Here is a 15,196-nt window from a genome sequence, read left to right as displayed (position 1 = left end):
ATTAAAACGATACAGCCGTACAGGTACTAATTGTTAGGTTAATTTATTAGTCTAATATTACTTCTTTGGTTACTCTTTAATAAATAAAAAGCTTCCGAATATGTTTTATAAAAACATAGCACCTAAAATAATTCTTAAACAATTCAAGGAAGGAAATTCAAATAAATTTTTATTTTGTTATTAAGTTCAATCAATAAAAATACATGAACTTAATTAAGTATAATAAAAAATAAAATTTTTTCATATAATTAAAGAACTTTTTAAAATGCTATACTTTACCTATATGTTAGTTCACCAATAACATTATTGGTGTATGATGTGAGTATCGTGGTGGAAATTGGAATACATTAATTTACAATCTCCACACAAATTCAGAATCTCTAAACGAGTAAATCCATATATACAAATATGACAGTTATTGATAAACACCACCAATTTGAGACTCACATCCTCTTGCTCTAATCCAGTTCCAAGACGAATGTCAAATTCTAGTCAAGCAGATGCCAATCTGCGCCACATAGAAAATGTGGAAGGTGATATAAGGATACAACCACCCCATGGTTCAACCAAGGAGTAATCCAGCTCCAGCAAGGCTCAGTCCCACCCAAAATGCCGTGGTGGATCTACCGGCCCCAAAGTTCATTGAGCTCCGCTTTTGGTCAACAACTTTGTGGTCAGCCTTCTTCGTCTGCATGCCTTTGTATGGTACCCAATGTAATCCAGCTGGAAAAAGAGTAGAAACTGGTTGGTTCTTGTAACAAAGCTAGAATGAAGAATTCTTGAGCTGCAGCAGTTAGAGCCACTGCTGGTATGCAAAAAAGTTGAGAAACCTGTCTGAAAAAGACTCTGATGATGTGCTCCTTCTCATTATATGCCTTTTGTCCTGCTTTCTCTGCTTCTCTTGCTCATGTCTGAGAATGACATATATATCTCAGTAATACCAAAGGAAAAGGTCTAGAATTCCATTGGTTTCAGCTCCTTTTGTAGGATGATGTTACAGATAACCAATAAACATCCCTGAAGTTTCAAACTTAAAATTATAGCTGACTCATACAGTTTTTGCAAGCATAAGATGTGTATCGTTTTGCATGGTGGATCCTTGTAACTTCAGCATATGCTCTTGCACACTCAAATTATCATGACACCTACTTAAGCGCCATAGGGGCACCTCAGCACAAATTGCCTAGTGTGTTGAGAGCATAAAGTGAAAGAAAATGTAAAGTTTCATGAAATATATATAGACTCCTTATAGGAACTATTTCAGAAATACAGAATCAGTGATGATGATAAAACTACAAAAGCCCTCTAAAGAAATAATATAGAACCATACCTTAATAAACTATCTGAATTTGAAAATGAGTGTTGCATATCACCTAACATGCATTGGTTTTGATCTACAATTAACTGAGATGGACCTTCCCCAATGATGGTTGCTAAGATCAGAGAAGCCTTTCTTAATTGTCCAATCTAAAGATGAGGGCAGAGTTTCACAATAGCCGGACGACTCTTGTGAAGGAAGTTGCCCCTTCCTGAAATCCTTGGTTAGTGGTTGTGGAAGATCACAATTTTCAACACGATCAACTGATTTCTGAGTAACCATGGAAGCCAATTCATCTTTGTCAATTATGTGCCACCATGGCTCAGTCTTCTCAGCTTGCACTAACTGAGGTTCAAACTCAGAAAAAGGTGTCTTAGGCTGTTTCGAGATTAAGCAATTCTGTTCTAAGCCCATTAGATGATCATCTAGATACCAGGAATCCTCCATACGCTTCTTAGGTGCTTTTTGTGCATTGCTATTGAGTATTGCATTGGATTCTTCCTTTCTAACATTGTGATCACTTTTCACACATTCAGCATAGACCTTCTGTGGATCCTCAGGAATACGATCTTTTATACAATGAGAACTTTCATCAAAACAATGATCCTTGCTAATTTGGGGACTTTCATTAAGAAAACCAGCTTCCGAAACTTCAAGCTCAATCTGCGGGACATTTTGTTGTGCACACATAAAATCTTTATGGTTCCCAATGTGGTGTCGCAGTTGCAACCACTACTGAGAGTCAGGTGTTGGCACCAGATTTTGGTTATCGGGCATGCTAAGAGGAGTAGCCTGATCTGGTCCACTTGCAGCATGACTATTGTTCCATCAGCATCCAATCTTGATGAAGATGAAGATGGACAGCCAGAAAACTCTGAAGCCCTTCCAGCATCCTCTTTGACAAACCAAGGGTCAGCTGTATGTTCCCGGGCAGCCCATTGCTTCAGCCTCTGGCATTACCTATTCACCTCAACAATCTCTGATGGATTCAATAGTGACAAAATTAATATCTAATATTATAAGCATTATTCAACGAAACAATAGAATAATCCACGGTTGCACACTAAGGCATTTCGAAGCTTAAATTTAGTTCCATATACTAATCCTTAACGAAAAGGCATATCCCACCTAAGCGGGAATCTTAAACCTCCAAAACCATGAACAGATTGTATATCGGACAAATACGAAGCAAGCTCTACATGCCCCATGAACACACCAAATGTAAAACAGTGTAACTGTTTGAAACCTCAAAAATTACTATGCAAGTTCAATATCATGAACGCATGAAGTAGGAAGAAACAAACCCCAAAAACCAGTCCCGAAGTTTCTAACACATACACCGACTAAAACGATGCAAAATTAAAGAAACCCCATCACAAATAATTCCCCTAAACATTCCAAAACAGATAAAAATATGTTCATCCAATGGAATTCCATTATATTCCCAAAGATTAACAAAAAAAGTGAAGAAAACAATTAGCAGGCTCGAAGACAAACTATGGCTTTAAGAAAAATACCTTGTTCGAGGGAGGGATTGATGGTTTTGCTGGGTTTTGCATTAAAAGTGAAATGCATTTGAGATCCAAAGGTACAGAGAGACAGGGAGTCTATCTCCTCCTTCCCTGCTTATCACTGCTTATCACCGTAACGGTGTACTTAAACCGAAAGAAGAAGTACCGCTTCGAGGTGCTTGTACGCTGTGCTTTAAGTATTGTAACGTGAACTTGCTGCTAATTTGTTCTTTATTATTACTATTATTATTATTATTATTATTATTATTATTTGTAATTAACATCTTTTTGAATTAGATTGTGAGTTTTACCAAGATTTTTATCACTTCTAAATACCAATAAATTACCTTTCATGAAAACAACAAAAACCACCAAATAATATTGCTATAATCAAATCTTTAATTGAATGATAAACAACAGGGTTTTTTAGAATAAAATGGTAAATAATATCTTTAAATAAATGGTAAATAACAACTCAACTTTATTACATAACAACAAGATAGTAGCGTCTAGCCTTAAATGAGTTATACTAGTTAAAATTCAGCAAATTTATTGATAATTTTCATAAAAAAGTTGTGAATAAAATTAATTAAATCCGAATTACACAAAAAAAAACATAAATAGTATAATTTTAATATTCTGTGAAATTTAGAGATGCCAATAAGTATCTTGTAATCAAGTATTTTTACATCATAACAATATGTTAGGCAACTAGGCATAGGAGTGGAATTTATACATATTTTTTCTAGAAATTATTATGACTATTTACTTTCAAACTATGCATTTTACAAAGAAAATCAAGTCTCGAAATTTTCAATCATTAATTATAATGAAAATTAATCTTACCTCGTTGCACTAATGGCTGAATTGAATAATTTAATTACTTTTATCAATAATGTGATTGTGATTAAGCCAGATAGTGGAAACATATTCAATGGTCACGTAGAAAAAACTTTGCTAAAACCAAGAAAATAAGTTGATTAAACTCTGGGTTTTGCTATTTGGCCTAAAAATAGTGATTGTAAGTCATCCAACATTTTGTCTTCATTCGGACATTTTTTTCCAAATAATTACAGTCTCCACACTTTAGCACTCGTTTGTCCCTTTTTTTTCCTTTGGCACTATATATGCAGATGAATTATACTAAATAGATTGGTAACCATGAGCATTATGTAATGTAGGTCTATCAAGGATATACTGAGCTAAATTAAACTTATTCGTTTACCAGAAAAATGAGTTGTATAACCTCTCCAGATTAAAGGGATATATAACCATCCAGATTAGCTTTATCGATAAGGATAAGAATGTTTGAATACAAATCCTGAGTTCAATGTTTTCTCTTATTATATTAGGCTACCTATTAGGTTTCGATCTCATCAGATTAGTTTTGAATGGAAAAAGCTGGTCATACGAGTTGGTGAACTTCACATGATCTTCATCATGGGACTCTCACCCTGGAGCCCTGGACCATACTAACCTCTATTTAATGCTAACACAAGGGAATCTTATTGTTAGCAAGGGAGCAGCAGTTCCAGGATTCTGAGCCCAGTTTCGACCTTGTCCATGGTTTCGGAAAATCTGTAAAGCAGTGTTGGGCACTTAGCGGCAGGCTATTTATTTTCCACATCAACAGCGAGATCTACATTTTCCTGCTCGTCATGATGGCACATGCCCAAGGCCGATTCATTATTATGAAAAGCAATAAATCAAATAAATTGAAAGGAAAAAGGAAAAATTCAATGTCTTAATGTTGATACATATTACTTGCAATCAAAAGTCTTAGTCTTGGTCTTAGTTGTAAGAAATGATCTTGAGTAGGAGAAGACAAAGAAGGTAGTACAACCCATACCTTCCATCTTAGCTAATTTCGCTTTCTCTCTCCATAAAAAACAAGATATAATAAACATAAATAATAATAATAATAGTAATTGCTTTTGTTTTTCAAGAATAATAGTAATTAATGTTAATTAAAAATAAAGGAATAAAAATTGTGACATTAAATAAGGTAAAATAGTACAAATTTTAAAATTAAAAATATAATATCTCGTATTTAAATTGTTTTTAAATATATCTTTTCAAGTTATATAATTCATTATTTATATCAGTACTAATAAATGAAACAATTTACCAACAAAAGTAAAAGTTGCACAAAGCACAATAAATATTTACAGTTTACATGTTACACCGTTTTTTCAACAGTCCAATGTCCCTCCACCCTCACCTGAGTACCCGAGACAGGAGAGGCTAATAAATAAACAAACGAAAACGCCGTACGGCCCTTCGAATACGGACTCCAGTGATTAGTTTAAATTTGATTAAATTTATTTTTTTTTCTTTTTCCCAAAATTAAAAACTAGAGTCCCAAAACGGCGTCGTGGAAGACCGGCTTACCCGAGATGGTACTCGTTATATATCTGCCCGCAAAGAAAGTAAGGTATCCTAACCGGAGCAAGTGAATGATCTTTTGCAGCTCAAAGTGTGTATGACACGGCTAACAGCTCTCGTCATTTCAGATTCTCCATCTCTAGTTAGGTTTCTCAGTCTCACTTGCATTTTCTTGAAATTTCCCGAGAAGCAAACAGAAAAGAGCTGAAGGGACAGTCAGACAGACAGCGTAAGAGCAAAGCTTTGCTATTCTCAAAACCCTAGACCCGATCCATGACAAGGAGCAGAACCATCATCATCGTCATCGGCCAAACTGTTTTGAAACATTGACAAAAAGACAAGGACTGAAATCTTTGTGAATCGAAAGTTCAGAACCTTAAAAAAGCTTTAGTTTAGTGTTTGTTAGATGGAGAGATCTAGATCCAAGAGGAACTATTACTACGACCAAGACTATGATGGAGAGAACATGGGTAGAACAAAACCTCGGTACAACAACCATCACTACCTACCCAACAGTCACCGCCACCGTGGCAACAATCCCAACAACAACAACGGCAACAACGGTCGACCGTCGAATAAAGGCGGTAGCGGAGGCGGAGGAGGACAAGACTCTTCCCTTATGGTAACCACGAGCTACCGCATTCTCTGCCACGACATGAAAGCCGGGGGCGTAATCGGCAAATCCGGTAGCATTATCAAGTCCATAAGGCAACACACTGGCGCGTGGATCAACGTTCACGAGCTGATTCCCGGCGACGAAGAACGCATCATCGAAATATCCGACACGCGCCGCCGTGACCCTGAAGGGAGAATGCCGTCGTTTTCGCCTGCTCAGGAGGCGTTGTTCCTTATACATGAGAGGATTCTGGAGAGTGATTCGCAGTTTGGGTTTGGCGGTGGCGGAGGAGAGGAGGAGGAGGATTACGGAGGGGTGGTGAGAGGAGGAGGGAATAGGGTGGCGACGAGGTTGGTGGTTTCGAGGATGCATGTGGGATGTTTATTGGGGAAAGGAGGGAAGATTATTGAGCAAATGAGAATTGAAACAAAGACTCAGATTAGGATTCTACCTAGAGACCATACGCTGCCCCGTTGCGTTTCCATGTCTGAGGAGATTGTTCAGGTCTGCAACCAAATTGCATTTGGATTTGGATTTGGATTTGGATTTAATGCACAAAAAAGGGGAAGTTACTAAATACTAATGCATGGGGTTTTTAATATTTGGTATGTTTAAATTCAATGGCTTAATGGAAATGATTGGGCGGTTAAATATTTATTTATTGACAAAAAGATTTCAGGTTTTGATTTGAGATTATTGAGCTGAATCCAAAATCCTGGTTTGAATGAATGTTACCCGTGGATTGTAGGAGTTACTAGTGTGATCTCCATGCATTACTTTTTCCCTTAAAAAAACCTGGACATCTAAATATTAAGCAGCTAATTACTATATGCCATTGGCAGCAGTCTTAAGTGCTGCTTGATGAACCAATTTCTACATTTTAAACAATTTGCCCTTTGCTGAAAAAAAGACCTGTTCTTTCTTCTCATCTGTTGTTGATTCAAAGAGGCTTAAGCTCTTCAGAAGGTTTTATTATAAATTTACTTCATATATTTTTAGCTGGTATATTGTGTCAAATAAGAATAATGTAAATTACTTGGGAATTTAAACTCTTTGTCCTGCTCTGATTGCATGCCTATGAACTTCAATCTGTTGTGTCTTCAATTTTCTTGAAGTTGTTGATTGTTGCATGGCGCAATTTCTTTTGTACTTTTGGCTTTTGTTGATACTTGGTATTTTGGGCAGTGAAAATGTCTGTGTTAATGAGTTTTTCCTCTAATGATAGCTCACTGAAAAACCATTTCATGCATTTTGAAAGCCGTTGTTTTGCATTGACATGCTCAACATCATGCTTCTGTGTTATTTGAATGTATCATCCATATCAGATACAAGTTCTTTTGATTTTCTCCCAGCAGTTCTATAAGTATTCTTTTTATTTTGGTAAGTACTAATTATTCATATGAATGCTACATAACTATAATAATCTCCAGTTGATGCCATTTTGCCAGTGAACCATATATCTATGATTGCTGGCAAAGCAGTCTAAATCTAGGAATTCTATGCTGCTTAGGCTGCAAGTTGGTCACAAAAGTTGGATAGTTCAGATCCATGCATCTTAAGTAGTGTCCATGCTGCATTGCAAAGAATAAGGCTCCTGATGTTGCTAACTACTGGGAGTGGTTTTGCTACCAAAAATGAGTATTCTAGAAAGTTTTTCTGGTTTAAGTTCTATTTATGCATATGCAGTATGAACTTCATGCTTTCCTCCTAATTTCCCTCTGGTGGAAGATATTAATGTTGTGACAGCATTATCATATGGTAATTTTGTCTAATGTTGTTTGTCATGCAGGTTGTGGGGGATGTAAATGCAGTTAAAAATGCTATAGCAATTATTTCATCACGCTTAAGGGAGAGTCAGCATCGTGACCGCAGTCATTTCCATGGGCGAATGCATTCACCAGAGCGATTTTTCCCTGATGATGATTATATTCCACACATAAACAATGCATCACGTCGTTCATCTATGGATGGGTTGACTTTTGGTTCACGGGTGCCTGCTACAAATTACAGAGGCAATAATTATTCCTCACGTCCATCTGGCTTCATTGAAGCTGGGACTGCTCCTGTGTCTGACAGTGGACAGCCTCTTTATGGTGATGATCTTGTATTCCGTATACTTTGTCCAATTGACAAGGTTGATAGTGTTTTTGGAGAGCCAGATGGCATAGTAGATTTACTCCAAAATGAAATTGGTGTGGATGTCAAGGTTGCTGATCCTGTGACAGGGTCAGATGAGCAGATAATTACCATTTCTTCTGAGGAGGTACTTACCATCTCTCTATTGTTGTTTCATGACACATGGCCACATGGGTGGATAGTTGTTTGTTTATCCTATAAAGCACTTTATTCTCGTATATGCCATTGTTTGGGGGGGTGATAAATTCCATCAAACTTTCACTTATCAAATTAAATGTTGTCTTTTGTAATGTTTAAACACTTGAAAAATATTTTTAAAAAAATTGTTCATTCCTTCTGAAATTTGAAATACATAGTTATAGAGGTTTCTAACTTTTCTTTGGCCTTTCTTTTGTCCTTAGGGTCCTGACGATGAGTTGTTTCCAGCTCAGGAGGCTTTATTGCACATCCAAACTCAGATTGCTGACCTTGTTCCTGATAAAGATAACATTATAACTACTAGGTTAATTGTTCCATCGAGTGAAATCGGATGCTTAGAGGGAAGAGATGGGTCATTATCTGAAATGAAAAGATTAACTGGTGCAAACATACTGATCTTGTCGGGAGAAGAACTTCCTTCTTGTGTATCAGGACCTGATGAGATTGTACAGGTTTGCTACTTACATACCTTAATTCTTATGAAGCATTAAGATCTTAGCTTCTGGGTGCTATACAATCCAGGTCAAAGAAAGGGTTCAAAACCTGGGGTCTATTAAGTTTAATAGCTGAGGGCAGGCTGATTGGATTGATTTACCTTGTGTATTCTGAATGGCATTTTGATATACTCTACAGATTGTTGGGGAGATAAAGGCAGCTCGAGATGCTCTTGTTGAGGTCACATCACGACTACGAAGTTATTTATATCGGGAATTCTCTCAGAAGGATACTCCTTCAGCTATCTCTGCAACAGCGTCTCTTGGGAATGTTTCAGCACTGGAGAATGCTTCTCCAAACTTAACTCCTGTGCGTGATGGTCAAACTGTCAGTGATCCTCCTACTGGAACCTATCAGAATGTGCTAACTATGGCAATGCCACCGTCATCAAAGGTTGTAGTCAAATTCCTTTGGTCTTTGTATTTGTTTTTGTGTGTTGTTTATGTAGTCAAAAATTAACTTCCATTTTCTTTAGCTCCTATGGGTTTTGTACTGTTCTTGGTTGTTCACGTGGTGAACAGCTTGAAAGTGATGTACAACTGGTGACTTGTTTTGGTAGTTTCTCAGGGCTCTTCTTCTGTATTCTAAGAACATAATTATAATGACTTAATTCTTAATTATAGGAAGTTGTGAACTCTAGTGCTGAAACAATGAAGCAGACTGAAAGTGAACGCCGTGAAGATATACCAAGTACAATTAGCAGGTGACTAAGTTTTGCATTATTTCACTCTTATTTTTTATAATGAAGGTTGCATCGCACACTATTATTTTTTGTTGCTCTTATCTTTTAAAAAATTTTATTTAAAGAACAAATGTTCTTTCAATCTTTAGTATTTTAGAGGGTCCTTCTGATAAATAGTGCTTCTCCTGCTTGTAATATTCTATCAGAATCCCTGTACCACTTGTTACGAGGAGTACACTTGAAGTTGTCATACCAGAGCATGCAGTTCCCAAGCTCATAACAAAATCTAAAAACAAACTGGCACAGATCAGTGAGGTAAGCATTGATGCTTTCAATTCCCTATTTAATTTATGTTTAACTTTGGTTCAATCTAATTTCAAATCATTGGTCTCTTGGTTTGTGTTTTCTGGGTAAAGCTGTCTGGTGCCAATGTAACTCTGGTACAAGATAAACCAGACGACGCTCAAAAGATCATTCAAATATCAGGCACTCCAGAGCAGTCTGAGAGAGCCCAGAGCTTGCTTCAAGGCTTTATATTAAGCAGTGAGTCTCTTTGTATATCTGTATGTTTGTGTGCCTCGTATAACTTTTCCTTTATTTTGTTCTTCTCCACTGCTGTCTAACTGGGCTCTTTCTCTTTTCAATTCAGCGCAAGAAGATGGACCTTAAGCTACTGCTGCTAGTAATTGGGGCTAGAACTCAGAGCTGTCTGTATGGGGACAATGCCATTAAGATTTTCCCTGTTATTTAGGCACAAAACGATTTGTATGTCTTTTACTTAGCCTCTGTTTTAGATTGCTGAGTGTTGGAAGGGTGAGAGAGCTCCATTGTAAATGTAACTTGAGGAGCTCTTGGTCTAAGTTTTTCCTGCAATACTTCAATTTTCCTGAATGAAGAAAGACCGCAGTTGATTTGTTGTTCAGACTTCTGCTTTTGCATACACTTTGCCATTGTCTGCTTCTATCAAATGTAAGTTTTTATACTTTCAAATTCCATTTTGCTTGGTTTATACTTAAATCTGTTTTTAAACAACATAAAATATTGTCAACTGTTTTACTACTGGAAGTATACAACACAAAGTCACGAACAGCATTATGCTACTTGATTATCAATCCCTGTCTGTTAATTGAGTCCGATTATCACTTCGTGAACCACGACGAGACCAATAGATTGGAATTTTGTGATTTAAAAAAAGAAGAAGTGAATTTATATTTTTAATTTATTCTTAAATATTCATACAGATAGACTACTAAAATAATTAGTATATAAAACAAATTTATGAGAATTAATTAGTTGACACCCCGTAGATGATTTTTTTTTGTTCTTTGAACTTTTGGTTTCCGCTGCAATTTGAACCGACCTTATCAGACACGGGCTTATAACATCTCAGTCTCTGCCCCACCCAACCGCCTTCATCTCTCTGACTCTGACTCTGTTACCCACCCACTTAACCAGGAAACCGGCAGAAAGAAGAAAACAAAACTACCAACTTGCGAGCTTTTCTTCTCTCATTGCAACTCTCTTCCCACTCTCATGGCAGCTTCTATCCTTATCCCCTCTCCCTCTTTCAACACTTCCAGGTACCCTCTCTGGCTCTCTCTCTCTGATTGCTTATCTTTGTACTCTGCACATATATGTACGTATGTATCTGCGAAAAGTTTTCGAATTCACTTTTGGGTGTTTTTATCTGGGTTTTGTAATATCACGAACTGTCTTGTGGGTCCTCTTTGTTCAATCTTTGCACAATTTTTTTTTATTGGGGGTGGGGGGGTTGTGGGGATGAGTTACTTTTTATCCTTCTTAATATTCTCACCTTTCAAACTATTTCAGGACAAGCCAAGTGTCTCTGAACTTGCATTCACAACACTGGCATCAAAGCATCAGCCGCTTCTCAGTACCTCTTAAAACCCAGAAATCAAGTCTTAAGCTTTACATGATACCTGCTAATCCAATTGTCGCCAGCCAGTTTCTGTTGAAACCTTTTGCTGCAGTTGACTCATTAGAAGCACATGTCTCACCTGACCAAAATCGTGCTGCTTCGGGTGTTTCATCTCAAACTGGTTTCGACAGGTGGGACCTATATCTTGCTTACCCATAATTTTGCCCTTATTTTGATGTTACTGCTTCTTAATTTACCTTTCCTGTACATCTGAATTCTTATGCTTCTGACTCGTGGGCTTTGCCTGAAGTGATGTAACGTTGGATGGCACCTTTGGTTTCAAATCTGACCATGAAATGATCGTGACATCGTTTGTATCCTTCTCTAGCAAAGCTGAGTCTACAAAAATTAAGTAGCTGAAAAAAATTTGTCTGTTATTAGCAGGTCTAAAACATTGCTTGACAGAGCAAGTATCTCCTTGGATGGCATGAATGACTTTGAGGGACAGCTGCAAGAGCTATTTAGTGAGGTCAAAACATTAATTATGACTGGGAACAAGAATGATGCTGTAGACCTACTTCAAGCAAATTATGAAGCTGTAAAAGAACAGATAAATGCAGGTGCTAAAGGCATAGAAGAAGCTGCTATTCTTGATGTTATAGCCTTGGGTTACATGGCTGTTGGAGAATTGAAGTTTGTGCACCCTCTGCTCAATTTGGTAACTTCCTTTTTCTTTGGAAACTAAGTTTTCATGTGTGTGAGGCCTCTGTTTTACATGATAATGTACTTGGGTACTAATAACTTATTGATGTGGTTGTCGATTGCTAAATCGGACTTTATGCAAATGCTTATAAGTTTCATGTAAGGGTTGGAAGGGAATGGAAAGTTATTTATTATTGTTTCTTCTATTTTACCTGGGTTAATCTGGTTGTATACTTGTTAGACATAAGTGGATTAGATGGCGCTAATGACCAATATTCACAAAAGGTGTGTGCAAAATTATATTCAGATATTTTGAAAGCCATCCCTGCTATTCTTTCTGTTTCAAGAGTGATATACATGATAATGGGAAAAAAGTCATTGAAAGTTTAGTCTTAAAGTTAGGGGAGCTTCATTTCTTTTTCCCCATTTAAACTTTGTAAAGTACAATTTATATTTCCTTTTTACCTTTTTTTGGGTCCTTTTTCGTCTTATATTTATAAATTCATATGTTGGTTTTCTGTGTGGCAAATAGGTTATAAAGATTAAGTACCACTTTCTGCTATGTCCAAGGCAAAAGTGATAGATAAATGGCTGAAGAGTTCTGACTGCAATCAAAACTACACATTGATGAATCAGTCACTCATCAAGAGAGAATTAAAAGTTTTTCTTCTCTGCTTCAATTTTCTTGATGCAATTATTTTCATGATGGCAGATTAATGAGGTTATCAAGGATCAAAAGGATGATGAACCTTTTCTGGACTTGATACTTTTGCATATGGGAAGTATGTATTCAACTTTGGGGGAGTTTGAGAAATCCATGCTTGTCAATCAAAGAGTTACTGATATTCTAGAGAACAGACATGGTAAGTGCCTCCTTTTTGTGCCTTTTTTTTTTATAAAATTTTTGGTGTTGCATATGAGCTTCACTCATCCCTTTTCTCAGTTGGTTTCTCTCAATGATTATCTAAAATTCATGTCTTCTCCTAGGGAAAAATAGTGTTTTTCTTGTCTCACCATTGTTGGGGATGACAAAAGTTCTTAGTTCTACTGGAAGAACTACAAAAGCAGTTGATATCTATCATCGTGTGATAAAAATCTTGGAATTAAGTAGAGGTGCTGAAACTGAGGATCTTGTGGTACCTTTGTTTGGACTCGGAAATCTTTTAATAAAGGAGGGCAGAGCTACAGATGCAGAAAATGCTTTTATAAGGTAAGTGAGCATATTCTTTCATATTGATTTGGTTATAGTTTTGAGTTCTTTGTTCACTTGTTATGTGCTTTTTCCCTTTTTCAGAATTCTAAATATATATACCAAGTTATATGGGGAGGACGACGGAAGAGTTGCCCTTGCTATGTGTTCCCTAGCCCATGCAAAGTGTGCAAAAGGTAGCTTCTTTAATCTCTCTCTCCCCCATCCTCACCCCCAATCCCTAAATAAATAAAGGACTTAAAGCATTTTTGGGGCCCTTGCATTGTTTTTAAATCATAAAACATCCTTCAGTACTTCAAAAACCTTTAAACTGCAATTATAGTTTATTATGCCACTTTTCTTACAGGGAATGCAAATGAAGCCATTGATTTATACAAAAAGGCTCTCCAGATAATAAAGGATTCGAGTTATATGCCTTTAGATGATAGCATGATGGAGAATATGAGAATAGATTTGGCGGAACTGCTTCATGCTGTGGGAAGGTAAGTTGGATACAAAGTTGCAACTAAAAATCTGCATGCATTCAATAGATTTTTATGCTTGGTTTTCTCAGCCTTTGGGATAATTCCATCTGTGGATGTCTCTGAATGTGCTTGGATGGGGAGCATTGTTCATATGGGATAGCATCTATAATGAGGCTGAAAAAATCAAGTGGCTGCTGTATGCCATTAGGCCTGCAAAATTTAGAAGTGTCTTACCTTGAAGAAAATCTCATTCAGAAGCAAAAGGAATTATAATGCGTTACTATTTGATTTTCTGATTATGCAGGGTAAAGTTTTAGCATGTCATAGTAGTAGTCTTGTGCTTGCATTTCCTATTATACAGTTTTGGTAAAAGCATAGTCTTACTTTCTGTTGTAATTTGTATGCTGGTAGAGGAAGAGAAGGTCGGGAACTGCTGGAGGAATGTTTATTGATCACTGAGAAGCTTAAAGGAAAAGATCATCCCAGCTTAGTTGCGCACTACCTAAATCTTGCAACATCATATTCACAGTCTAAAGATTTTGTTATGGCTGAACGCTTGTTGAGGACAAGTTTGGAAATCACAAAAAAGGCTGAGGGGCCTGACAATCCATCAATAACTTTTCCAATGTTGCATCTTGCTGTTACTCTTTACCATTTAGAGCGGGATGAAGAAGCTGAGCAAGTAGCGCTTGAGGCTTTACACATCCGTGAGAAGGCATTTGGAAAAGATTCACTGCCTGTTGGTAAATGCTACTATCTCATTTATTTGTGCTGAGTTTGATTAGGCTAAATATCATATCATCGTGATGATTTTAAAGAATTAGAACATCATTAGAAGAAAATAATCGGAGTTGTGGCCTTGATTGCATCATGATTCTACTACTATACATTTTGTAATGTTCTTTGATTTTATGGCAGGGGAGGCATTGGACTGTTTGGTGTCAATTCAGACCAGACTTGGGAAAGGTGAGGTTGAGTTACTGGAGCAGCTCAAGAGAATTCTGAGGATTCAAGAGAAAGAGTTGGGCTACGAGAATGAGGAGGTTATGATAACACTAAAAAAAGTTGTATTCTACTTAGATAAATTAGGGAAAAAGGATGAGAAATTTCCCCTAGAAAAAAGACTGTCCAGACTTTGGATGAAATACAAACAGGTTGTTCAATATTAATATGGCATTTTCTCATTTTCCAGAAAAGAAAAGTCATCACCTTGCTCAAGTTGTTTATATAGTTGACGAATTATATGAAGGAAAATGGAAAATCATAGAGTGCATTAAGTATCTGAAAAGTTTGCGAGTTAGACCAAAATTCTTAATTGATATCAAATCGCAATATGAGCATACAAGTTTACACTTTTGACAAATTCCCTTGGCAAAACCCAAAGACAATACCATCGGTACCATAAACCTCACAATCCCTATAGAATTGTAAGCTTCTTCTTGCGTAGGCACACTGGTACATGGCTGAGCGATTGGCAGAAGTATGAAATGTTACGTGGCCACAAATCCTTCTCCTTTGGCGGCTAATGGGTGGAAACAAACCCAAATCAAGAGAAATCAAGGTCATTTCTTCTTGATCAAGACTAAAGAAGAGAAGCTAG

General features: G+C 36.8%; 2 protein-coding genes and 1 pseudogene across 5 annotated transcripts; 2 read left to right on the top strand and 1 right to left on the bottom strand.

The window, feature by feature from the left end:
* Positions 1-156: 156 nt before the first annotated feature.
* Positions 157-2,526, bottom strand: LOC110412625 (uncharacterized; annotated as a pseudogene).
* Positions 2,527-5,257: 2,731 nt separating this feature from the next.
* On the top strand, positions 5,258-10,263 carry RCF3 (RNA-binding KH domain-containing protein). Its single transcript, XM_021418738.2, has 8 exons — positions 5,258-6,334; positions 7,620-8,093; positions 8,368-8,616; positions 8,798-9,052; positions 9,283-9,362; positions 9,548-9,656; positions 9,758-9,884; positions 9,991-10,263. Exons 1-8 carry the CDS (start codon positions 5,621-5,623, stop codon positions 10,008-10,010), a joined length of 2,028 nt encoding a protein of 675 aa, XP_021274413.1. The 5' UTR covers positions 5,258-5,620; the 3' UTR covers positions 10,011-10,263.
* Positions 10,171-14,839, top strand: LOC110409411 (Tetratricopeptide repeat (TPR)-like superfamily protein). Of its 4 annotated transcripts, XM_021418750.2 has the most exons (10): positions 10,171-10,310; positions 10,797-10,921; positions 11,172-11,411; positions 11,662-11,938; positions 12,635-12,785; positions 12,910-13,132; positions 13,217-13,308; positions 13,479-13,614; positions 14,008-14,339; positions 14,515-14,839. In XM_021418750.2, the coding sequence occupies exons 2-10, from the start codon at positions 10,875-10,877 to the stop codon at positions 14,763-14,765; spliced, it is 1,749 nt and encodes a 582-aa protein (XP_021274425.1). In that variant the 5' UTR covers positions 10,171-10,310; positions 10,797-10,874; the 3' UTR covers positions 14,766-14,839. The 4 variants fall into 4 exon arrangements, with proteins under 4 accessions (XP_021274425.1, XP_021274441.1, XP_089639537.1 ...); XM_021418766.2 differs by lacking the exon at positions 10,797-10,921; XM_089783411.1 differs by lacking the exon at positions 10,171-10,310 and having other exon boundaries at positions 10,670-10,921.
* The last annotated feature ends 357 nt before the right edge of the window (positions 14,840-15,196 follow it).

Source organism: Theobroma umbraticum, unplaced genomic scaffold (assembly GCF_002168275.2).
Source record: "Theobroma umbraticum cultivar Fairchild unplaced genomic scaffold, ASM216827v3 scaffold_30.0, whole genome shotgun sequence".
Lineage (NCBI taxonomy): Eukaryota > Viridiplantae > Streptophyta > Magnoliopsida > Malvales > Malvaceae > Theobroma > Theobroma umbraticum.
This window is presented reverse-complemented; position numbering and strand designations above follow the sequence as displayed.